The 26025-nt window shown below is 37.5% G+C and overlaps 1 protein-coding gene across 1 annotated transcript in view; it reads left to right on the top strand.

The window, feature by feature from the left end:
* Window positions 1-26025, top strand: part of ATM (ATM serine/threonine kinase) — a 71603-nt gene that overhangs the window by 15022 nt on the left and 30556 nt on the right. Inside the window, 28 exon segments of the mRNA XM_032220134.1 lie at window positions 2474-2599; window positions 7983-8072; window positions 9250-9418; window positions 10785-10984; window positions 12264-12346; window positions 12424-12587; window positions 13414-13481; window positions 13604-13666; window positions 13668-13732; window positions 14019-14139; window positions 15013-15139; window positions 15142-15176; window positions 15963-16123; window positions 16435-16445; window positions 16448-16581; window positions 16583-16681; window positions 17710-17821; window positions 19128-19252; window positions 19859-19919; window positions 19922-20023; window positions 20026-20056; window positions 20627-20749; window positions 20751-20799; window positions 21748-21912; window positions 22140-22154; window positions 22156-22194; window positions 22196-22274; window positions 24585-24648. Coding sequence (XP_032076025.1) covers window positions 2474-2599; window positions 7983-8072; window positions 9250-9418; window positions 10785-10984; window positions 12264-12346; window positions 12424-12587; window positions 13414-13481; window positions 13604-13666; window positions 13668-13732; window positions 14019-14139; window positions 15013-15139; window positions 15142-15176; window positions 15963-16123; window positions 16435-16445; window positions 16448-16581; window positions 16583-16681; window positions 17710-17821; window positions 19128-19252; window positions 19859-19919; window positions 19922-20023; window positions 20026-20056; window positions 20627-20749; window positions 20751-20799; window positions 21748-21912; window positions 22140-22154; window positions 22156-22194; window positions 22196-22274; window positions 24585-24648 — 2681 coding nt within the window.

A 26025-nucleotide genomic window follows, 5' to 3' on the forward strand; every position in this document is an offset into this window, starting at 1 on the left:
TCCCTGTTTTCATTTATTAAGTGAGAATCATGAGTTGTTAAGTGAGGACCTCCTTGCAACATCCTGCGAATTTCCAAAGCACATTCAGCGTGGAAGCAGGAAGTTGTAAGTCCCAGGAGGTTTATCTGGTAAGAGGAAAATAGCCACTCTCAGGCAGATGCATAGGTGGTCAGTATGACAGAACTGAGGCAACTGCTGCCAGGTCTGGGAAACTTAACCAGTGCAACTTGACGATTTCCCTGCATTGACTACTTGTGGGAAGCCAGCAAGGTTGCAAAACACATTTGTATGACCATGGAATGCTGCAAATACGAGCCAAGTTGCCAAGTACCCAAATGAACATAGGGGTTTGGGGATGGTCAGAATTTTGAGGATCATTTGTAAGTATCATTCATTCATTCATTCATTCATTCATTCATTCATTCATTCATTCATTGCCATTATAACTTCAAACAATCAATGAATGAGTAGCTGTTAACTGACAGTTATTCATTCATTGTATTACTTTGCAAAATGTTTAGTAATAGTAACCAAGCAAAAATCCACCTAATTCCTTAATAGCTACAGTAGTAAAACAATTTGATTTATGTTGTATCAAAATTACTCAAGAATGCATGTTGTTGTATGTGCATACTTACTAAAATTATTCAAGAATAAATATTTACTGCAAAATATAAACATGAATAAAATTCCCATATGAAATACAGTCCCCGGAGTCTTGAGAACTAAATTGTCTCCAGTAGTCCATGAATGAAATTTCATCCTCTTATAAAAGTTCTAACCACTTATGTGAAAGTGTTATGAAGCAATGGCGTGAAGAAGAAAAAATTAGATTTTAAATACCTTAAAGAACGTGTGATTGGGTAAACAGATCTCCCCATGCATCCTCAGTACCGGAAATCTGAACTCCTAATCAAAATCATATATTCAGCACTCTAGGAATGTAGAGGCATTGAGTAATTATGCAAAAATCTAGTTCTCTGGAGAAGACTCTAATGTTGAAAAAGGAAAAAGAGGAAGACTAGTTACAAGGTAGATAGATTCAGTTATAGTGGTGATCATCATGGAGAAAACCCATCCACATGATTGCTGAAGAGTTGACATTGACTTGATGGTACATAATCAATTAAATTAGCAGTGAATAAAAACCTGATTCTTGCACTGATTTTTCAAAGTGTTCAATCTGTTATAATATTTAAGAGCCAGTATTTTAGGAGGTAAAATATAAATCAATTCAACTTACTGTTCTTAAAAAGCCTATTGAGCACAAATTGAAAATGCAGGGTCTTCACTGAGACACTGTAGTTTAGCCTTGTGATTTCACATGCAAAGAATTGACACATGAGTAAAGCCTATCTGAAAAAGCTAAGCATTTTGAAATATTGGATACATTGCACTTGTTTCTTTGTTCTTCCCTTGACAAATCCACTTCACATTTATGGATCTTTATCTGTAACTCACAGCTTCCGGAGAAAACATTAATTTATCTTAACAGCATAGTATTTAAGTAGTGCTATATCTTTAATATATCAGAAGAACAAGAATTAGTAGATTTATTATTATTTCTAAACCTTTGTTAATGAGAAGATTGAAATTAAATCTTCTTTAGCATTGTTTCTGGGCTTCAACTTCACATATATATGTGGAAAAAAGTTGTCTACAATTTATATACTTGTCCCGAAGTATCAGTTCTCATTACTTATATAGGTAGTAATGATGTTTGGTTGCATTTTCCCAGGTTGGGTGTGGAGATTCAGTTTCTCGATCTATCTAATGAATATGGCCTAAGCAAATAATTTTTTGGCTTACATAAATTTTATCCTGGTAGACTTTAACTTTTAATTTTGTCATAATAATTGGACTCAGCACACAAATGTGAATACTGGCTAGGTAGGTAGACCAACATTCAATGGGGAAGCCGGCAGGAAGTTCTAAGTCCAAGGAGGTTTGCTAGCAGTCTGGTAGTATTTCATTATCAAAATATTCACTAATTGTAGATGAATGCAGTTTGAAGGTTGGACCTTTTCAATCTCTTTTTAGGGTTTTTTTTTTTGAAAAATTAAGATATCTTGATAAATTACAAAACATGCCGTATATTAATGCAGTTAATTTATTAACATAGTTGGTTCCATTTAGCAGTTTTAAACTTGGTGATGGACACAGTGAATAAGGGCAATGTACAGTATATCCATATATGTATGTATGTGTGCGTATGTATGTGTATTTATGTATATATGTATATACATATACACACACACAATGAAACGTCTTAAATAATTTCATTTTATTTCTATAAAAATAATTTCATTTTATTTCTATAAAAATAATTTCATTTTATTTCTATAAAAATAATTTCATTTTATTTCTATAAAAATAATTTCATTTTATTTCTATAAAAATAATTTCATTTTATTTCTATAAAAATAATTTCATTTTATTTCTATAAAAATAATTTCATTTTATTTTTTTACAGTTATGTTTTAATTATGTGGAGGAAAGCATTTCTCAGTCTAAAAACAAGCTAAATGAAGATTCTAGAATTGTTTCATTGAGGAATTTAATATTGCAGTGCACAAGTTGCTTATGCAACTGTACCCAGGTAAGACATTTGTTGGTTGTATGGCAACCTGAGTATGAGCAAAGTTGAAATCTATGTATTTATGCCTATTACTAACTTACGTGAGTAACTTATTTATAAGACCAATTTGTTCATTTTTATTATATATGAATGTCCATATATACTGTATTTTTAGGAGTATAAGATGCACTAGAGTATAAGACGCACCAAGGTTTTGAAGAGGCAATTTTTTAAAAAAAGTAGGTAGGTAGATAGAGGGATAGAGAGGGAGAGAAAGAAAGAGAAATACAGTAGGAAGGTAGGTAGAGAGAGTAGGTAGGTAGGTAGATAAAGGAATAGAAGAGAGAGAAATGGAGAGAGAGAGAGAAATACAGTAGGGAGGGAGGGGGAGAGAGTGTGTAGGTAGGTAGAGGGATAGAGAGAGAGAATGTTGTTTGTTTGTTGTTGTAATGTTTATTAACATTTGTAGGCCGCCCTTTTCCCTGAGGGGACTCAGGGCGGCTCACATAAAATCAGGGAGGGGAAGTACAAACAGTGACATAGACACATATAATAAAAGTAATAAGCAACATACATTCATCATTCGGGAGGGGCAACTATCCTTGTCCCCAGGCCTGACGGGCTAGCCAGTTCTTAAGGGCTGTGCGGAAGGCCTGGACGGTGGTGAGGGTACGAATCTCCACGGGGAGTTCGTTCCAAAGGGTCGGGGCTACTACTGAGAAGGCCCTCCTCCTTGTAGTTGCCAGCCGGCACTGGCTGGCCGTTGGAATACGGAGGAGGCCCACTCTGTGAGATCTAATTGGTCGCAGGGAGGTAATTGGCAGGAGGCGGTCTCTCAAGTATCCAGATCCACTACCATGCAGGGCTTTATGAGTGACTAATAGCACCTTGAAGCGCATCCGGAGATCGACAGGTAGCCAGCGCAGCTCGCGGAGGATAGGTGTTATGTGGGTGAACCGAGGTGCACCCACAATCACTCGCGCGGCCGCGTTCTGTACTAGCTGAAGTCGCCGGATGCTCTTCAAGGGCAGCCCCATGTAGAGCACATTGCAGTATTCCAGCCTAGAGGTCACAAGGGCCCGAGTGACTGTTGTGAGTGCCTCCCGATTCAGGTAGGGTCGCAACTGGCGCACCAGGCGAACCTGGGCGAATGCCCCCCTGGTCACAGCCGTCAGGTGGTGGTCAAACGATAGCTGTGGATCCAGGAGGACTCCCAAGTTGCGAACCCTCTCTGAGGGGTATAAAATTTGACCCCCCAGCTTGAGTGATGGAATATTAGTCGAATCTTTGGGAGGGAAACACAACAGCCACTCGGTCTTTTCTGGGTTGAGCACAAGCTTGTTAACCCTCATCCAGTCCATAACGGCCTCAAAGCCTCGGTTCATCACGTCTGCCGCTTCATCGAGTTGGCACGGGGCGGACAGATACAACTGGGTATCGTCCGCATATTGATGGTATCTGATCCCGTGCCTGCGGATGATCTCTCCCAGCGGTTTCATGTAGATGTTGAATTGTAGGGGGGATAAGACCGAGCCCTGAGGCACCCCATATGTTAGGGGCCTAGGGGACGATCTCTGCCCCCCCACTAACACCGACTGCGACCTGTCCGAGAGGTAGGAGGAGAACCACCGCAACACGGTGCCTCCCACTCCCACCTCCCGCAGTCGTCGCAGAAGGATACCATGGTCGATGGTATCGAAAGCCGCTGAGAGGTCAAGGAGGACCAGGATGGAGGAATATCCTCCATCTCTGGCTCTCCAGAGATCATCGGTCAATGCGACCAAAGCGGTTTCTGTGCTGTAACCGGGTCTGAAGCCTGACTGGAAGGGGTCGAGATAGTTTGCTTCCTCCAAGGACCGTTGGAGCTAAAAGGCCACCACCTTCTCAACAACCTTCCCAAGGAAGGGAAGGTTGGAGACCGGGCAATAGTTATTAAGAACAGCTGGATCCAAAGATGGCTTCTTTAGGAGAGGTCTCACCACCGCCGCTTTCAGTGCGGCGGGGAAGGTCCCCTCCCGAAGAGAGGCGGTCACAACCGCCTGGATCCAGCCTCGTGTCACCTCACTGCTGTTAGTAACCAGCCATGAGGGACACGGGTCCAGTACGCAGGTGGAGGCACTTACAGCCCTCATGGCCTTGTCCACATCCCCGGGGGTAACATCCTGAAACTCAACCCAGAGATGTTCTACCCAATCCTCTTGTGCCTCGGCTGGAGCTGCGGGGATGGAGTCCAAGTCCGACCGAACCGAGCAATTTTGTCCGCTAAGAATTGGGCATAATCCTCAGCTCTGCCCTGCAAGGGTTCCCCCGCTTCCCTTTTATTTAATAGGGAGCGGGTTATCTTAAACAGGGCGGCTGGGCGGGACTCAGCGGACGCAACCAAGGTGGCTATGTGAGATCTTTTCGCTGCCCTAAGTGCCCTGGTGTATTCCTTGGTGCAGGTGGTTACCATTGCTCGGTTCGATTCGGACTTATCGGACCTCCATCGGTGCTCTAGGCATCTCCTCCGGCGCTTCATCTCCCGGAGTTCCTCGGTGAACCAAGGGGGTCTCCGGGATCCGCCGCCTCGGAGCGGCCGTAGTGGCGCAATCCGGTCGAGGGCCTCCAATGCTGCCGAGTGCCAAGCAGCAACCAGAGTCTCTACCGGACTGTGGGCGAAAGTATCAGGAATGACCCCAAGCTCCGTCTGGAACCTTAGCGGTTCCATAAGTCGCCTGGGGCGGAACCACCTGGTCGGTTCCTCCTCCCTACAGTGGGGGTTTGGTCTCCGGAAGTCGAGCCTCAGTAGGCAGTGGTCTGACCACGACAGGGGTATGATGTCGTTACCCCTCAGACCAAGGTCACAAATCCACTGCTCCGAGAGGAATACGAGGTCGAGCATGTGACCCGCCGAATGGGTTGGGCCCCGAATTACTTGGGTCAAGCCCATGGCTGTCATGGAAGCCATGAATTCCTGCGCCCCATCAGAGTTTTCACCGAGCGAAGGCAAATTAAAGTCCCCCAGGACCATCAACCTAGGGAACTCAATTGCCAGCTCGGCTACCGACTCGAGGAGCGAGGGGAGGGCTGCTGCAACGCTGTTGGGAGGCAGGTACGTTAACAACAGACCCACTTGACCCTTGAGGTCCAACTTTATCAGCAGAGACTCACACCCGAAAAGCTCCGGAGCAGGGACCCTACGAGGAACTAACGACTCCCGGATAACAACGGCCACACCCCCACCCCTTCCCTGGGCTCTCGGCTGGTGCAGCACCTGAAATCCTTCTGGGCACAGTTCTACAAGGGGGACTCCTCCCTCTGGGCCCAGCCAGGTTTCAGTAATACATGCCAGGTCTGCCCTCTCGTCTAAAATTAAGTCCTGGACGAGAGGAGCTTTATGTACCACAGACCTGGCATTTAGCGACAGCAGCCTGAGTCCAGGGTCCTGATTACTTGCGCCATCTGGTCTCGGAGTGGGACTCATAGGGCCGGAAGGAGGGATCTCTGTGATGTAGCGAACCTTCCTTCCCCGGTAATGGCCTGCCCTAAAGTCCCCGCCGTATCTGCCCCTCCCTGTTACGACCGTAATACCCCGACCCTCTCCCGTGTCTCTAGTCCCCTCAACCACCCCCATGGCCCCCGCTTCTCCCGGCAGGTCCTCCGAATCAGACATACTCATTCACTCACCCAAGCAGTCCCCACAGAAAAGTTAAAAACATATAAAATACAATGATAATAAAATGATAAAAGTGGGATCATTCACTCAACCACATACAATCCCATGCACTCATCATACCAGATAAAAATTGCGCGGTTGTGCGAATTGGTGAAGGCAATAGAAATAGAAAGAGGTAGAGAAAGAGAGAGAAATACCGTAGATAGCTAGGGAGAGAGAGGGTAGGTAGGTAGGTAGAGGGATAGAAAGAGAAATACAGTAGATAGGGAGGGAGAGAGAGAATAGGTAGGTAGGTAGAGGGATAGAGAGAGACAGAGAAATACAGTAGGTAGGTAGGGCGAGAGAGAGTAGGTAGGTAGGTAGATGTTTCCAGGTGTATTTATCCATATGCTGGAGAAGGAAATCGCTGACAAACCTTAAGACTGTTTCTGCTGGCACAGCACTTGATCAATGTAATTCTCATCAGTTAAAGAGCTTTCCAAAAGGGAAAAAAAAGTTTTTGAACTCTGCAAACCTCCGAAAAATGGCTCGGGTTTTGCAAAAACGGGCCATTTTTTCAAATAAAAGGCATGAATAGCTTGGGGGGGGGGCTTGCAGAATGCTCCTGAGGGGGGGGGGGGCAAAAAAGTGCAAAAAACAGCTCATTTTTCATCAAAAGAATTGCATGCATAGCCTTATGGAGGCTTATAGAGTGCTGCTGGGGCTGGGGGGGCAAAAAAAGGCCCATTTTTTGCTCATTTCTGCCCTCCCCAGCCCCCAGGAGCTCTCTGGAAGCCTTCATAAGGCTATGCAAGGCCATTTTGGTGAAGGGGCGGGGCTTCGGGAGGCAAATAATGCTGTATTCGATGTATAAGATGCACTCAGATTTTCAGCCTCTTTTTTGTGGAAAAAAGGTGCGTCTTATACTCGAAAAATACGGTACATATACACTCCCAGTTATTTTGCAGAAAAATATGGAGGTATTGTTTGATATAATATTGAAACTGCTTTATTATTTTAGTATGTGCAATGAGATTTTTTCCAAGTTGTTCTTTCAATTACTGTATAAGACCAAAAATCGCTAGAGAGGTTTTTATTTCTTGTGAGGCTGAATCAGTCAGATTGACTTCAGTGAAATTTAGGCAGCACTGCTTTGAAGAAAGAAGTTTGATTCTGAAACTGATCCTTGCTTTTCAATAGCAGTTTATTTCAGGTTTTATCATACAGCTTGAAAATTTGTTTTTAATAATGCTTGCTGCCTTTTTATCTAGTGTAATTGTACTTGGGTTATTTGCATTTTACCTGAGCTATTTGCTGCTCATTAAAAGCAGCTTAATCAAGTTCTCCAATCTTAAGTATTATCAGCATTCAGACCTTGGGGGTCTGAATTACAAGATGCATGGGGAACTGATTACAGTTTACTACAGATTATTTATAGTACAAAAAGCCAAATACTTCATTATAATCTTTTACATTTTTGTTTCTTTCTTCTGCTTTTATTTGTTGTGTATTTAAATTTAGTGGCTGTCCAACTCTAGTAGATGCAAAGCAATATACAAAACTAAAAAAGACAAAAACAGCTAAAAGCATTAAATCAAAAAGGCAATCCAGGCTATAATAAACTAATACATAACAAACACAAGAAACAGGGGCCACTGAACAAATAATAAATATCAACCCTAGGCCTTGGACTAAAGCCAGGTTTTCAAAGCTTTCTGGAAATCTAGGAGAGATGGCGATATTTATCTCTTCTATTCTTTGTTTCAACAGAAAAATCCCAAAAAGAGTTTGTCTACTATTTTCTTGCATTTGTTAACATCCAAGTTGATGGATGATCTTACAAGTATCTGCAAACTTATGGTGAGTAGATATGATGTGATGTTTGTTTCCCTTCCAGAGACTGTATATACCCAGCATAGCAAACCTATGAGTTCAGCTCTGTCGCACATGCATGCGTGCCTCCCGCTGGCCAGCTGGTGTTTGGGTGTCTGTTGTGCATATATGGGGGAGGGGGGAGGCACGTGTGAGGGACTGTGCGTACAGGAAGGGCGGGCATTGCATTTCGGGGGTTTGGTTTTCCTTAACAAATGAAAAATGCTATCTCTGTGCTTTTCCACATCTTTCTCTTATATCTCTCTATTTGTACACTGATACACCTTTATCAGTGGCAGGGATCAGAGGTATTTCATTGCTATAATTAATCTCTTTCAGTTAGATAAGCATCAGGTGAGCAGGCACAGATTTTAAAGTTCATTCTACTTGAGAGAACAATACTTAATGCAGAAGAGTAAGTGCTGTGGAAAATTTGAATGGAAATATCTAGTGTCTATATTCCTCTTAGGAACTGTACAACAGTTTTTCCTCTACCACTCTTTACTTCTCAAAATAAAAAAAATTAACTTACCTCTGGCAAGTGGTAGATTAGCTAAGTACATTTAATCTTGCTACTACTATTTTCCCAATTAGTAACACTGTCAAGTAAGTAATCAAGTAATTGCTTGCAAAGTGTGTAGCACATAAGGGTTAATAATTTAAATCCTTGTAAATAGCTTATTCTAGTTTTATATAAAGCACAATGAAAAATTTCAGTAATTTTCATATAATTATTAAGCTGTAGTCATATTGGTTTTATTGGTTTTAGGTATTAAAAACAGGAAAACTGATCAGGGATAAGTAAATTTCCCAGCCAAGTGAAGTCAATATGAAAAACCTAGCTCTATTGCTTTGCTTAAATTGGTTAAATTATAATAGTAATTACTGAATTCTAAAATTACTTTCTTAGCAAACACCCCATTTTATGGAAACCTTATTATACAAAGTAGCCAACCAATATTTAAACATTAATGAACAAGTGGAAGTGAAGCTTCTATACCGAAGAAATATTTTGGCAAAAGGATAGATGTCTAATTTTTATCTAGAGGTATTTGTACAGAAAGGATAAATGGATGTTATTTATAAAACTATAAATTTATTACATATTTATTATAATGTATTGTTCTCATTATAAGAGATGGTATGCATAAATGTCTTCTATTAGATGTTTTCTATTGGAAAGTCAAGTGAAACTGGAGAAATTGACTTAATGGAAGATTTTCCTGACGAAAGTAGAATGGAAGAGGGAACCCAAATAGTCTTTGATCTATTTGATGATGAGTGTACTGAAGTTGGTGAAGTGAATGAAGTTGGAGACGTGCACACCTTGACAGGTATATTCAATCTGTTTTATGTATATTTTTGTGTAATTGAATGCTTTTAGAAAAAAATATGTTTGAGTAGTAAGGAATTATAATTCAGGTACTTGAAGCAACTTCAAAAAATACACCAGATGTGATACTACGATTTGTATGAGAATTTGTAAACTAAAGGCTTTTGTGATGCCATATAGCATGGGTGTCAAACTCGCCGTCACGTGATATTTCGTGATACTTTTCCCATTTGCGGAGCTGTGGGGGGGCATGGCCTGCACGTGATGCATCCAGCCTGCGGGCCACCAGTTTGACACCCCTGCCATATAGCATTCACAAGATTGACAGCTTCTTCTTGGATCATGTTACTCCCTTAAGGACCAAAGAGGAAGTAAGTAATTTAGTAAGTCCAATTGCACTCACATGATTTTCTGCTTAGTGATTGAGTTGTTGGTCCCAATTGTGATTACTATGAGAAGAATACCTGTATTTGTGATTATTGTCTCTTTCAGAACTCAGATTTGTGTGTCCTTTATCAACTGACATTTCTTTACAAGAGTTTATTTCTAAGCAAGAGTAGATTATCACCATTTCGGAATCTGTTCAGAGTTTTCTATTTTTTTGTGTTGGAGATTCTCAAGATGTTTCTTTGTGATAGGAACACATAACTTCTCATTCATTGAATTATAATATAGAGTATAATAAAAAATTTCCTTAGTGGCAGTGAGAAGTCTACATCAAGGCATGCATCTACGTTTAGAGTATATAGATACATAAGTGTAATTAGAACATGTAGACCAGGAGTGTCAAACTGACGTCCTATGGGCTGGATGCAGGCCATGCCCACCCCAGCTCCGTGAAGGGAAAAACATTGCAAAAGATCACAGGATGGCAAAGTGACACCGCGAGTTTGACATCCATGGTGTAGACCGAAGACTTGTACTGTCATCCAATGGTTGAAGACCTTGTATATTTCATCCCAGGTATTGTTTTGGAGATGCTTAGAGAAATTGCCTTATGACAGGTTTTGAAAAGACTGAGGTGATGAGTTCAGTTAAAATAACCCTCAAAGCAGGACAATGCTGCCTATCTAAATAAACAAGGTATAAATACCAATTCTGTGGCTGTTTTAAATTTCTACAGGCTGACCATTCCCATTATATTTCCCCCATGCCAATGTTATGTTAGTACATTTTTTGTAGTATTGTTATATTTTTACTTTATTTCATTGTATATGTGGCAGCCAATGTACTGATTCATAGAAGATAAGCAGAAGGAATATGCATTCTGATTAAATGCAGTTGCTTATGGCTTCCTGACAGATAATTGATTGTAAGTTTTGAGAGCTGTCTTTTCATAGCTTCTATATGGTCATCATATTGAACAGGTGCCACAAGTCCATTATCAGAAGAACATCTATCTAAACAGGATTTGCTTCTTCTTGATATTTTGAAGTTCTTGTGTATAGCTTCCACAGCAACCACAAAACAAACAGTTCCCTTTAGATGTTCCGAAATTTGGAGGAAACTCTTAGTGCTAATAGATGGAGATTCATTTGATTTTATTAAACCTCTACATTTACATGTGGTGAGTATAACATTATTCTGTTTAGCCTTCTGTTTTTAATGCTGTTGGAGTGTTACCTATTAACTTATTTTATTTCTATACCAGCCTTTCTTTCAGAGAAATTCAGAGTGACAAAAATCCTCAAACAATAACACAGTCTTAAATAAAACCATCAAAATTAAATTAGCTGGGACTACCTTGTAAATATCTGGGTTATTAGCTGTTCAGGATTTTATATACTAATTTAAGCAGCTTATATTAGGGCTAGTAGCTCATGGGTGATGATAGCAGCAATTTCAGGACCTGTTTCTCTTGAAAATCAAACAGCTCTCTTCCACTCTAGATGCAGCTTCCAGACCTGGTGGAGAGGTACGAGTGTAGAGTGCATTGTAATTATCTAGTCAAGAAGTTATTGGGATATGGATCATTGTGCAGGGTTTATAGCTGTATACTGCCAAATCTGAACATACAGATCTGCTGTAGATCTGCTTTAAAAAACAAATGTTGACAACTGAAGGATTCTTTTTGGTGTATTATAAATCATATTTTTGTATCATATATTTTTGAATAGCATACGTATATGTACTTATATAACAGTGTAAGTAGATTTTAAGAGATTGGATAACCATTTGTCTGAAATAGTATAGGGCAGAAATGGCGAACCTTTTTTTGCACCAAGTGCCTAAACTGGAATGTGTGTGCATGCAGATGCATGGGCGCGCACCAGAGCGCTGGAAACCCCAAAACCAGCTGACCAGTGCGCTGGCCTGCTGGTCTTCGGGTTTCCGGCATTTGCATGTACACTGACCAGCTGGTCTTTGCACATGCCAGAGGACTGGACACTTGAAAACCAACTGGCTGCTATGCACATGCCTATTTTGGGGGTTTTTTCAGGGCAAAAAAACAGCCTGAAAAATGTCCTGAAAATGGCCCCCAAAAGGCCCAAAAGCGGCCTGAAAAATGGTGCTCACGAAGACCAGCTGGCACGCCGGAAACCAGATGAGCAGCTGGTGACATTGTGCGTGCCCACAGAGAGGGCTCTGCTGCCACCTCTGGCACGTGTGCCATAGGTTTGCCATCATGGGTATAGGGTTTCTTGCTTGAGCAGGGGGGTTGGATTAGAAGACCTCCAAAGTCCCTTCCAATTCTGTTGTTTTGTTATAAAAGAATTATATCTTCAATATATATTTGCTCGCATGCTAAGTATAAAAAGAGTATAATTTGTTACATTCATGCAATTGTACATAAACATTGGATTATTCCTTTCTGATACTATATCTTTAATTGTGGTTTCTTCTAGTATTTAGTCTTGTTGAAGGAACTTCCCAGAGGAGAAAATCCCTTACCTGAAGATTATGTTGTCTCATTAGTCAAGCTTCTACCGTAAGAAAATAATCTTGTTTAATAAAATTATTTGCTATATATATTTTGAGATACAAATATGTAGTTATTTCTTTTAGGGATATATGTTCCTTTTATCGCCGGGATCAAGATGTTTGCGTAGCAATATTACATAATCTTCTTCCAATGGTTAATATTTTGGGAACTTTCAGTAGAAATTCTGAAGATCTGAAAGAAGCCCGGTGTCAAGTCTTAACTGTTGTTGGAGCATTTGGTAGGTTAAGTGCAAGCTCAACTCCAAATTATTTGCTATTAGGGTAGGATTGAAGGGAAGTTCTTCCTCAAGGCTCACTATGACATGTTTCATAAACATTTTACAATTCAACAATGTCAGATAATTTTCTCTTGGTCTACAACTCCCTTTATGGGGGAAAATGTTACACAAGGGGGTAATTTGACAATTACAGAGCATGAAGCATTTTAATAGCAGTGAAGTAAGTGCAGAACTAATTATTTTATTGTCTGGGGTTTTCTTTCATTTGTTTAAGTAAAATTAATCATAAATATGCTTAAGTATAAGCATATTTATTTCAATCAAATTTAGTCCTAAATGTATTCATTCAATCTCAGTATTTAAAGACAGTGAAACCAATTTAGTTAAATGTTTCTTAATAGTATGAGTCTTAAATTGAGTTTCTACAAGAATTTCCACTAATTTTACTGGCAGTTATTCTGAAATAGCTGGGATTTGTAACTTAAGTGTATTCATTCATTCAGTTTTATACTGCTTCGCTCCAAGGACTTGATTATTTTAAAACACAAAAGTAATTTATTTAATGCAATTCAAGCTGTAATACTCCAGTGGCAGCAATATATATCTTTCAATAAAATTTAAGAAATAGTAATTGAACAAATGGTCCTTAGAAATGCCAATGTACAGTTTAGTTTAACTTTTCTGAAATTTAAAAACTAACAAAAAGTTTTTGAAATTTTATAAAAACTTATACAGTATATTTCAAAAATCCTAAAAACAAATTGGATTTTAAATTTGACTTTTTTAAAAAAAGGGTTATATTTATTATTAACTGCTTTCTATTTCAGGCATTTAGCAAATGAAGGAAAATGTTCAGTTCCTTTAAGAATTGCTTTAGTGAATTGTATGACAGCCTTCCTTCATGTAAGTAAAACTCCAGAAGCATTTAAGAGGTACTATTGCTGCTCTTAATACTACTACTTATTTAGGTTTCCAAACCTATAAAAATATAATGAGGATATTTCCTTTTTTCCATTTTTTCCCAGGCTGACCCTGGTTTAAAGTGGGCTGTGCTTACAGTTAAAGGTGAAATCTACCTGTCAGAGATGCCTTTCGCAATTCCTTGCAGATAACAACTTTCAAGTTTGCACAATTGCAGCTAAGTCAGCAATCAGGTATACTGTACACAGTTTTAGAGCTGCAGTTTGTCTCTAGTTTATTAAAATCAACAAGATTAACATCTATTGCTAGTTTATTAAAATTACTTAACAGTTTATCTTTCAGAAATATATGACATGAAAATAAATTTAACAAAGTTTTACTTTGTTAAAAATTATTCCAGAAGGAGAAAAAAAAAAACCCATAGGAACAAAATGGAAACAACACAAATCTTATTTTATTTTAGAAAGAAAGAATATACACTTTAATTCTAAAATGCCTTTCTCTCTGCTTGATCATAAGTTTGTTCCAAGATGTGAAACTGAGAGAGACAACTGGTTTAGTGAAAGGTCTTCCTTTGAAGTTCCAACAAAGAGCTTTTGAGAATTTGTACATCAAAGTTCAAGAAGGAGCAAAAACATTGGTAATAATTATTACTAAGCATGCATGAAGATTTCAAGTGTAAGCATTTCCTTCACTTATTGATCCAAGAGTGTCTATTTGAAAAGAATTTGTGAAAAACTTTATCCATGACTCTTCCATCTGATTTTCCATCTGGCATTTTCTTTGTTGGTTTCTCTGCTTGTTCTGTAGTTTTATGCCAATGTTCCCTGTCCAATCGTCCCCTTCATCTTTCTTCTTACTGCCCTTCTGCTCTCATTTCTTCCTGCATTTTTCCTGATAGCTTACCACCTTTCTTCTTCTTCTATTCCGCCCCCAAACTCTTATCCTACTTTTTCCACCCACATGTCTTTACCCACAGATGTACATGTTTTTGTTCCCCTCAAACACACTCCCACTAGCCCCAATCTCTTCCCATTCTACTTTCCAATCTGTTGTTGCCCTACTCACCCTCAATGGTATTTTCCACTATTGTGCCATCCTAGCCTTCCCATGAGACCTCCTGGCTTGTCATTCTTTTTTCTTAGAAATATCTTCAGAAAATGACATTTTTAAGGCACTGGCAGATAATTCAGATTTAAAGGACAAACTAAATGCTTGGTAACAAGAGAAGGAGATGCATGGGAATAAAAGACACTTGACATGACATTACCCTGGACACTTGTGCCATGTCAGACTTTACAACACATAAACATTTTAAAATACTTGAATATTTTAGACTGGTTATTTTAGGTTTATCAAAATTTGATCCATCTTTGTATTATCTCTTTGATCATTTGTTACACCTGTGTTGGGATACTATTTTATTTTTACAAAACACCATAATAAAATTATGTTATAACTAAAAAAAAAATCCTTTCACTTTGTGCTTTGTCGATGAAGGCACATGGTACAGGGAATCAAGAAAGCCATCCTGATGACGAGCATAACAGCAAAAACAGTCCTACTCATGTTAATAACTATGATTTTGTACAGCAGTCCTGTGTGTGAGAAACAAGCATTATTTGCTATTTTCCAGTGTATTAAGAGAATGGATTAGATCCTCAGCTCGTAAGGAAGGTAATTACTGAATTAAAAGGGATATGTTCAGGTGCCTGCAGTAAATATTGGTATTCAGATTATAAATAAATGAAAGCACTTTTTATAAGGAGGAATATAAGCATAAATTATATTTTTTCCAGGCCAGGATAGTCAGGGATTACATGGCCTGAATTGGCTTAATAAAGCAAAATGAAAACAACCCCCACCTCGCCAACTCCTATTATCTTCTTTTTCTGTTCATGATTCCAGTAAGGAATCTAAACATAAATAGCTACTTACAGTTGCCACATGATCAGAAAGATGGCATGATCTGTACCAGATTAACATAACTTTTTCCAGAATCTGTACATGGTGGCAATTGTTGCCATGTGGAAGAAGGCAATGCAGGAGTTCGAGGGCCTCACAAAAATAGGAACATTTTATACTAGCTGAATTTTATTGATGAGTTGTTTGAAGGTGGGCAGATTCTGCTTCGGTCTTTACAGTAAAGATCCAATTTATAATTACCTCTGAGGGTGAGGGGTTACTTTTTTGCAGACAAAGAATTTTTGTATACCTGTGTGGGTGAGGGTGAGCATGTGTGCATGCAGATATATAACTATGCAATAATGCACATATGGATAGATGGACACATAAGATAGATAGGTGGCTAGTACTGACGACAGTTATTGAATACTTACCCAAAATGGGAATAGAAATACGTTCAGTGACAAATCACAAGGCACATGTTCCTTATCTTATTGCTGTAAATATTAATGGCATTATATTTGACTATTGACAATCTTATTTATTTTTCAAACACAGGTTTTAGAAAATATTTCTGGCTCTTTTGGCTATAAAAATACAGAAGATTTAATGAGCACCCATTTAGATTATCTTGTATTTGAGTGGTTAAACCTTGATTACAGCTTGTCTGATTTCCCATATGTTTTGCTAAATTGCTCTACTTTGGAAGAGTTTTACAGGTATGCTTCTAAATCATACATTCTCTTGTAGATTGATTGCTGCAGCATTTATTAATTGATTGGTTATATTCTGAAATAAGCTTAATTTTACTTTATTTTAGTGCAGGGAAAAATGTATTAATTAATTTTGAAAGTGTGATCTAATGCATTTGAAACAAGGTTAAGTATCCTTTTCCAAGGATGGAAAAGACAGTTGGCCCTTATTTAATTTAAACTGGCTGTTTAAAATAATACTTTGAGAATTCAATTGTTACATATCAACAGGATTTTTATGTAATTTCATCATAATTCATAGAGATATTTAATTGCAGGTCCTGTTATAAATCTTGATTCCACAACTAATAATTAGAGATCAGTTTAAAGAGATAAAATCCATTGCCAGCCACATTGAAATGGAAGAGCGTCCTCTTCTGGCGCAGTGCTTCCCCAAAATCCTTGTCAACATTCTTCCTTATTTTGTCCTACCAAAACCACGAAGATATTGAATTCACACAAAAGAGCAATACAGCTTCTAGAATCTATGACATGCTGAGAGATGAAAATTACTTAGGAAAGCAGGTATCTTTAAAAAAATAAAGTTTGATTTTATATCCTTGTAGTCTTAAATGCAAAGAATTTGAATGCTGTAAGATCCTAAGTTAAAAAAAACACACATCAATTTCTAAATATACTTCAATTCCTGGGCAGAAGTAAATAATTTCCATTTCAGAAAATCACTAAAATTCATAGCATTCATGTTTAAGTTATTTGTTAATATATTTAATTTTGTCTCCTTTTTAAGCTAAGCAGAACCTTTGCTATTAGTGTAGTGTCATCAGCAGCTTTGGCCTTATTTTTTCAGTTTACTTTTTTCATTCTTAAATTAGTATCAGTTTAAAATGAGACTGGATTTTATACTGTTGATTTCTCTCCAATCTAAGCGAGCTAGCAATACGGTGTCCGCTCTATTTCTATTTTAAAAACAAATTTATAGAAAATTCTCCTATTCATAGATAAACCCAGTTCTCAGAAGACATCTACCCTAAAGACTTCTCATTATCCTTGGTAATTGCTGTGACAGAAAATGTCAAGAACTGCCTGGGTTTCTTAAGCTTTATTGAAGTTTCAATTTGTTTTTCATTTAGCTAGTGATAGGGCAGTACTTCATTAAGTCTTGGAATTCTGTTTTCATATATTGCTCTGCTATTTAGCGCAGGCTTAATTTTGATACTTTCCAGTGCTGGAATAATGAAGAATAATAGGTAGAAAGAGAACGTATTTCTATTGGAATTGGGTTGTGCTCCTCCCCTATTTTCCCTTTTAAGATGTATTTTGAGTGGAGTAATTCCTTAATCTAGACACCAGCACTTATTTTTCCACTTTGTTTCAGAGATTTTTTTATTAGTTTGTGCCTCAGGAAAAATGTTTTTTCAAAAGACATTTTTTTTCTGCTTGGTGGGAAAACATAGCAAACAAAAAGCAAACTAAACTATTTGCATATTTTATTAAATATAAAACCAGAAGATTGATAAGTGAGATAGCGTCCACATTAATTGCCTTTCATCTTTAAGGCTATTAAACCTGTATTTTGTTTTTACAGCTGACAGACAGTTTATTTTCAAAGCAGCTTACCAGAAATTGTGGTAGAGGTGTGGATGACTCTACATGAACCAATCAATATCAAATCAGAAGAGAATTCTGACTTATTAAGTTTACAGGGTACAGTTTTCCTTTCTCTGTTAATGTGTTGTGTACTATAATTTTAAGCGAAGTTTTCTTTACTGTCATGAGGATTCCATGTCAAGCAAAAGTAAAATACGTGTAGTCCTCTTTTAACAACCATTTGTTCCAGCACTGTTTGAAGTTATCATAGTGATGAATGAGGCTACTTACACCAAGTCCTTATACACTGCAGAGCCCCCATGTGATCCAGGGACATTTGGCAGGTCACTTGCATTTAGTACAGTGTGCTTCAACTTCTCCCACCCACCTATCTACCTCTTATCTCTGCCCTTTTGGCTGCCCTGTGTTCCACTGCTCTTACTGCCCCTTGCCTCCCTGCACACGGACACAACAGACACACACACACCACACACACACACACACCTGTCCCTTTTTCGTCTTCTGCCTCCTGCTGCTGACAAGGCATGCCTGGCCTTTCACGAGGTAGCGGCTGGCCATACAAGGCTTTCCTGAGTGCTTGCCAAGGCCTTATTAATTTCAGTCCTATTTAGGGTTGTTAAGCAAGGACTATCTTTAAAAAAGGAATGGCAATTTGAAGTTTTGTGGAACTGTTTCCTCTTGTGTCTAAGATCATTTGGGAAAGAGATACATTTAGAAACTGGAGATCTGTTTTGTAAAATATTACTGCAACAGATCATAACAATTTCATTTTGGACAACAAAGATTACTTTTTACCATATATACAAAAATGTGATTCCCCCCCCCCCGTCATGCTTCAGTGCATTTCAAATTTATCTCTTTAGTGATATTTCAGCTGATGATATCTATATTCAGGTGTCTTTATTGTGACTGTTAGATAACCAAACATGTTTTAAAACATCTGTTTATTTGCCTGAGATAGAGTGCTTCAATGTTTCCCTGCAGTTTTTGGGGCATGGATTTTCAGAAGTGATTTGTCATTGCTTCCTTCTTAGGGCTGAGAGAGAATAATTGGCCAAAGATCATCTAGCTGACTTTGTGCCTAATTAATGATAAGGAGATGCCCATTATTTCCCAGTTTCTAGCTTGATACTTTAACTGCTACACCAAACTGACTCTTTCATCTATCATAAATCCATATAATTATTTGAAAATAATGAACTTCAGGTCCTGATTAGATGAACTATAGCAGAGGAATCCTATTTGTAAATTAAAAATGTATGCTGAAGTTATTCTAATATAGATTTAATCTGTTTTCGCCTATGAAGTATACCATTCTCATTGAATTCTATTTAGTGTCATTTAGACTATATCCTCTTCTTCAAACATTTTAATATTTGTGATCTTTTCTATTCTTTCAGAGACCTGGATCCTGCTCCAAATCCTCCTTATTTTCCATCATTTATCATCCAAGCTACATTGGATTACCTTAATAGATGTTTTAAAATGAAGTCTAATGGTATTATAGCAATCCTTTCTAAGAACCCTGTAAGTAACTGATGCTCAGTTTTGTGTTATGGTCACAGTATTTCTGCATAGTATGTTTTGGCATTTTAATTAGTGTGACTATATACATTATATATTTTAATACTGGACATTCCTTTGAGCATGGAACTTGCTATAAATGTGCAACATAGGCAGAAAAAATATATGTCTACAAAAAAGGTTATGTAACCTTTTAAATCTAATGTCATTACACTATTTAATAGAATAATAAAACAGTGATGACTGTAGCTTTTCTTTCAGAGTTCTTTTATTTATGGTCTTGAATGTAATCAGTAAATTAGTGTTAAGCAAATTAAAATTAAAGAAGCTAAGAAATTCTAGTAAATTATTTGCATGTTGCTTGTTTGGACAAACAGAATAATAGTGCTTGGTTTGGTTTGATGTACAAATTAAGTCAATAGGGATAATGATTTAATTGTATAAGCAATAGCTCACATATGTCAGACTTCTTGTGATTCAATAATTCTGAAAGAGATGCGTGAAGCATATTCATATGAACAGTGATCTAATAAGGCATGTTTATTTAAGAATAAATACTTGAAGTAAGTTGTATTTAACATTGATCATGTAATATTTTCTTTTGTGTAGGCGTCATTCCACAAAATTTTATTTGCTGTATGGAAGCAGGTGTCTGGAACAAAAAACAATTATAAAAACATAGAATGCTTATGATATATCATTTTTTTGTAAATCTGCTGTTGAAAGAAATAAAGGCTGGCCTAGGTGGTGCATGGGCTTTTGTACTGCGGGATGTGATTATTCTATGATTCACCACATCAGCAACAGGTAAGACCATTCTATGCTATTCTGTCTTTACATAGATTTCTGTTCAGTTCTATTTCATTCATTTGTTCTTATCCTGGTCAGTCCTCTAGTGCAGAACTTTTTAATTGTCTGGCTTTTGATTTGGAGAGCATATTAAACAAGTTTTCATATTATGTTTGAGCTTAGACTAGCTATTCTCCTTGTCAAAGTTAATTTTCCCAATTCTTGCATGAACCAGGAATATGGCTTAAAGAAACACTAGTTGTTAAATACTCTAGTATGGTTTGTTTGTTGCTTGTTGCTGTTGACCCAATTAGCAATTGATTAAAGCCTGATTAAAGCAATTGATTAAAGCTATGTTTGATATAGAAATATAAAGGAAGATAAGGTTGTATGATCCCAAATCTTTGCTTCAATGTTTAGCCCATAGTGTATTCCATTGTATTCCATTATTTTTTTATTTGAAAATGTATAGCTAAGATCTTTGCCTTTTGTAAAATATTTCTATATTGTCCTTATTATGACCATATCTATAATAGAAGCAAAATCATTCATGTGTGTTATTAGCTATTTTTCCTATATTCCTCTTAGGCCAAATCCTCTGACAGGAGTATCGCTCCGGAGCTTCTTGCTCTGTTGTGACCTTCTCAATCGTGTTTGTCACACAGCAGTACAGTATTGTGGGGATGCCCTAGCAAGTCACCTCCATGTGTCGTGGGTACACTAATCCAGTTGTTGGAGAACAACCTGAAACTGAAGAAAAGGTATATTTCTAGAGGAACTACTTGCTAGGCATTTGTTAATTGAATTTTTGGAATGCAACATTATTAACTTTTCATCCAAAAGTGTGAATGTTTTAAGTTTGTAGCTCACCTTTGAATGATACAGAAGTATGCTTGATCGTCTTTTTTCCTTGAAAGAAAAACCCATGTGTGTCATCAGAATTATAAAATTAAACCATGATTTATGAAACAAATAGTGTCAGGGACTAATTAAAGAATCATCTGAATTGCATTGCAGTTATGATGTTGGAATCATATTTGGTAATTATATTTTTGGAAGGCTATAAATTTATGTTTGCCTTAATCATTATCAAAAATTATGGTAGCATCTCCTCTCCTACATGGAGTTCTTATTTATCTGCACTAACATGTTGTTTGGATAAAATAAAGGGAGAGCCCCCAGATGAGTTGCCAAACTGAATCATATTGCATTGTTGAAAAATTGCAGCTGTAACTTTTGTTTTTCAAACAGACAATGAGGAGCTTTGGATGTTCTTTCTTTGTTTGCCACAGAATATGAGGAACAAGCTTTGTCTTTATAAAACCTTTTTTTTTTGCTATATAAAATTGAAGTAAAAATAGAAAAAAGTATCTGTTTAGTTCCAGAACTGTTATGAGAAATGGTATTTTTATTCAGAAATAAATATTTAATAATTTATTCCAGAAAACTATTCAGAATTGAAGCCTAAAAAGTTCAGGCCTAAGCCTAACCCTGCTTAGCCTGGGTTCCTGGACGATGAGAGAAAAAGATACAAAAATCTGTCTGTTTCCTTATCTATCATGGCCATAAAGCTTGGTTTTGGTAGAAATAAATATGGACTGCTAATATAGCCATAGTTAAATTGTGTGTTAATTCTGTTTTTAAAAAATGAAGAAGTGGTGGTTGCTATAATTGCCATAATTGTTGCTGTACTGTTACTTTATTTTTAGGTCTTGGGCTTATTGAAGTATCTAGTGATAGATAATCAGAACCATGAATATTTGTACCAAGCAATCAAATTATTAGATCCATTTCCTGATCATCCCCATTTTAAAGAACTGCGGGCCACTCAACAAAAAATTAAATACAGCACTGGAAAATTTTCTCTTTTGCAGGTAATTTCAGATTTAAAAAATGGAATCCAAGGCAATGTTTCATATTGCTAATGGAATCTCTTATCCTATTTGAACTAATATATTTTACTGTTTGGTTATTTATGTCAAAGCTCTTACATCATGAAGTTATTTACAATTGCATCATGTATTAAAATTAGATTTGTGTCTCAGATTTTGGGGAGTTAAATTTATGAATTATATCTTCCTTGTCAAATTTATGTTTGCAGGAAATTAACCATTTCCTTATCGATAAATATATCTGATTCACTGTTTTTAACAAGAACTTGAAGGTCTAAATGAACTGCATAAACAACTAGAAGTTCGTAAAGAACAAATAATGGAACTTATGAAAAAATTTCAGGGTATGGATTTCTAATTCTGATTTATCTTTGTATTTTGATTCTTTCATTCTTTTTTATTTTCAGAGATCTAAAAAGTAATTGAAACATTTATACTATTTCTTATGTAACAGTGGAAATTATATCAGTAGTTCCTAATGAATTTTTGGAAAAAGCATCTTTCTTTCTCTTTCTTTCATAATGGAGAAGACCCCTTTTAATCCAGGGGTCCCAACCTGTTGGCCGTGGCCCAGTAGTGGGCTGTGGGATGTTTGCAACAGGGCCGTAGAAACGGCTGGCATACGCATCCTCAGTTGCTCAAGCAGTAGGTGAGAGGCATGCATGGACTCCATTTGCGTAAGCAGCAGGGCACTTGTGCACATGGCTTATGCATATGGAAGTTGCCGCATGCATGCTTGGACAAACCATCCTCTCTCCTCCATCAGTGCCCAAGGCTGAAAATGTTGGGGAACTCTGCTTTCATCCCCACAATTTCTGTTTTATCAGTAAAGGATTTTCTTATAAAGCAAGTCTGCTTAGGTGTTACTGCTAGTCCTCAACTTAATTGGTCGCTTAATAACTGTACGAATTTACAGTGGGTTTTAAAAGAAAAACACCTTATGACCTCAAAGGTACGATGCTATGCCCTCTGTCATGTAATCACATTTCGGATACTTTGCAACGGGGTTGCAGCATCTAATGATCACATGATAATGATTTCCTATGGTTTTTGCTGTTTTGCAGCAGAAAAGGAGGGGAAATGCCAACATGAACTTCTGGTAGACAATGTTCCCTCTAAGCTGCGTGCCTGCGCAACCGCGCAGGTAACGAGAAAACACCACGCACAAGTTTCAAACTGCAGCGCAGTTGTTTCTTAATGTCTTTAAATGTGACTGAAAATATCCCCCCTCCCTCCCTTCTCTCTCTGCACTGAACTCTCTCCTCCATCTGGTGATTGGTGAAATCAAGGAAGACTCTGCCCGGAGACCGATGACACTGCAGAAGGGAATTCCCATTGGTCCTCTGGGGCTTCGTCGGTTCCTTGGAAACGGGATTCGCTCGTTGTAGCCTGTGTTTTCTGCACATCCGAGGTTTCTCAGACTGAAGCCCCATTCTGAGCTTGGCAGTTTTTCTGGGAAGCAGCATGGAGTTGGACTGCCTGAGCCAAAGGGGTCCACAGGATCTTGAGACTTGATTTTTGAGCAGTACCAATCCATTCCACTCTTTACTTTCCCTTTCTGTCCTTCTTCTATCTTCCTTTCCTTTTCCTTTCCTTCTTTTCCATTTCCTTTCCATTTCCTTTCCTTCTCTTTTCCTTTCCTTTCTCCTTTCCTTTTTCTTTTCCTTTCCTTCCTTCTTTTCAATTTCCTTTCTCTTTTCCTTCCCTTCCCTTTCCTTTTCCATTTCCTTTCCTTTCTCTTTTTCTTTCCCTTCTCTTTCCTTTTTTTTTTTTTCTCCTTTTTTTTTTTTTCCCCTTTTCTTTGCCCTCTTTTCTTTTTTCCCTTCTTTTCTTTCTACTTCCCTTCTCCTTCTTTCTGTTTCTTTTTTTTCTTTCTGTTTTTCTCTTCCTTCCCTTGTCTTTTCTTTCCTTTTCCCATTCCTTTCTTTTCCTTTCCTTCTTTTCCATTTCCTTTCCTTTTCTTCTTTCCCATTTCCTTTCCCTCCCCCTCCCTTCCCTTCCTCCTTGGGGGTCTGAGAGAGGGGGGACTCTTTTCCTCCTTGCCCCCCTCCCCAACTCTGCTCTGATGGCTATTATGGCTAAAAAAAATTCAGGTGCTCAGGCATGAAAATGTGCTGCTCAAACACTATACTTTCCAGACACACTGAAAAAAATTAGAGGGTACATTGCCGATAGAGAAAGAATAATTTGTATGCTTTGCTTTTTAATTAACTGACTTAATTTATACTTCAGCAATGCAAGACATTGAATGTAGGTTACTGGAAGGGGGGGGGGCTTCTTCTCAAATGTTCCATCAGCTATCATCATACATGAATGCTGACAAATGCTGACAAATCTTTTTAATAATTGTTATTGAAGCAAAATAGATATATCCACCTTTTTAATCTAAAATAAACCATCTCTAGTAAAGACTGTGTTTTCAAAAGGAGTAGGAATGTGTTGTTACCTGCCTTTTAAAGGATGTTGAAGAAAATGCCGGACCAACATCCCTGAGCACATTTTTAACAGTTTGCTAATAAATGTGCTGTCTTTTTTCATTTGTTTCTCTCCTCTTTAGAAAACAATATCAGAGAAAACAAGCTCTTGAGTGCTAATATATAATTGATACCTATGATATTACAGATGCTTCTATATACATTTCTTTTAAATGTTAGAAAATCCAAGGGACTGCATTATAGTGAAGCTGATGGCATATCTGTTACAACTCTCAAAACAACTGTACATTCTACTGATGCTATCTTGGGTAAGTCATCACTTGTTTAAATGAGTGATGGTTTTTAACAGCTTGCTTTGGGTAATTCATGGCTTGTATAGCATTACATAATTAAAGAAATCTGAAAAAAGCAGTTGCAAACCGTACACGTTTAATACTGTTATTTATATTGATATTGTATCTTTGTATTTCTTTAAAATTACTTGATTTGTGGAGGTATTAAGCTTTGGGAATTAATTATCTCCTCAAATTGGGAAATATGTTTTTCCTACCCTACTTGCAAAAAAGTAAAAGCTTGGAGGAATATACTATATACAATCAAAATAGAGCTGGAAAGTACCTTTAGGTCTTCTAGCCCAATCCCGTGCTCAAAGGAGACCTTATACCATTTTAGACAATGACTATACAAAGTATACTATATCTCTTCTTAAAAACTTCCAGTGATGAAGCATCCACAACTTCTAATGGCAAGCTGTTCCACAGTTTAATTGTCCTCACTATTATATGTGCTTGGATTTTAAAAATTGGGTGTACAAAGTTTGTTGTCCATTGATAGCAAAGCAGGGTGTCTGGTTTGCATCCTTGATTCTGCCTACTGTTATTTCTCTGCCTATTGCATTTTCTCCCATGGACACCAGCTGTTACTGGTCCATACATTCAGTTGAAAGTAATGTAAAATCTGATTCAAACTAGATACTGAAAAAGTAAATGATGACACTGTGAAAGGAAAGTGAATAATCTAGGCTTGTACGATTACATATGCTGGCCATAAATATCCATTTCTATATTTGTCAAAAGCACTGCATCCCTATAGTTTGCCTACCATCTATAGAATGCTGAGTACTATTTACAAAATGAAGGATATTAAATTACTGTACTGGATCAAGATTCTAGGTGGTCCACATTTACCAACTGCAGTTGGAACCAACAATATGGTCATTAAGTGAAGTGGTTACTAAGTGAAACCACAGCAATGCTTATGGACTTACTTCAACTTTCCTTTGTTTTATAGACCTGTGAAGGTGGTAATGTGAGGATTGTTCATAGTTACTTTTTTATGATAATCATAACTCTGAACATTGCTAAACAAGGACTATCTGTATAGAATGTATGTATGTGTGTGTGTGTATGTATGTGTGTGTGTGTGTGTGTATGTATATGTATGTTGTGTGTATATATTATATATATATTATATATATATATATAATATATATATTATATATATATTTCTTGTTCTACATTTAATTAGTTCAAGTTCATTCAATACCTGCTGAGAATATAGCTGTTGCCAAATCCCCAGATTTTCGGTTATGATGTTTCTTAGTTCACTGAACAGGAAGCTACCTAATAAAGTACATATAAAAAGAAAATGCACTTATATA

The sequence above is a fragment of the Thamnophis elegans genome, chromosome 6 (assembly GCF_009769535.1).
Source record: "Thamnophis elegans isolate rThaEle1 chromosome 6, rThaEle1.pri, whole genome shotgun sequence".
NCBI lineage: Eukaryota > Metazoa > Chordata > Lepidosauria > Squamata > Colubridae > Thamnophis > Thamnophis elegans.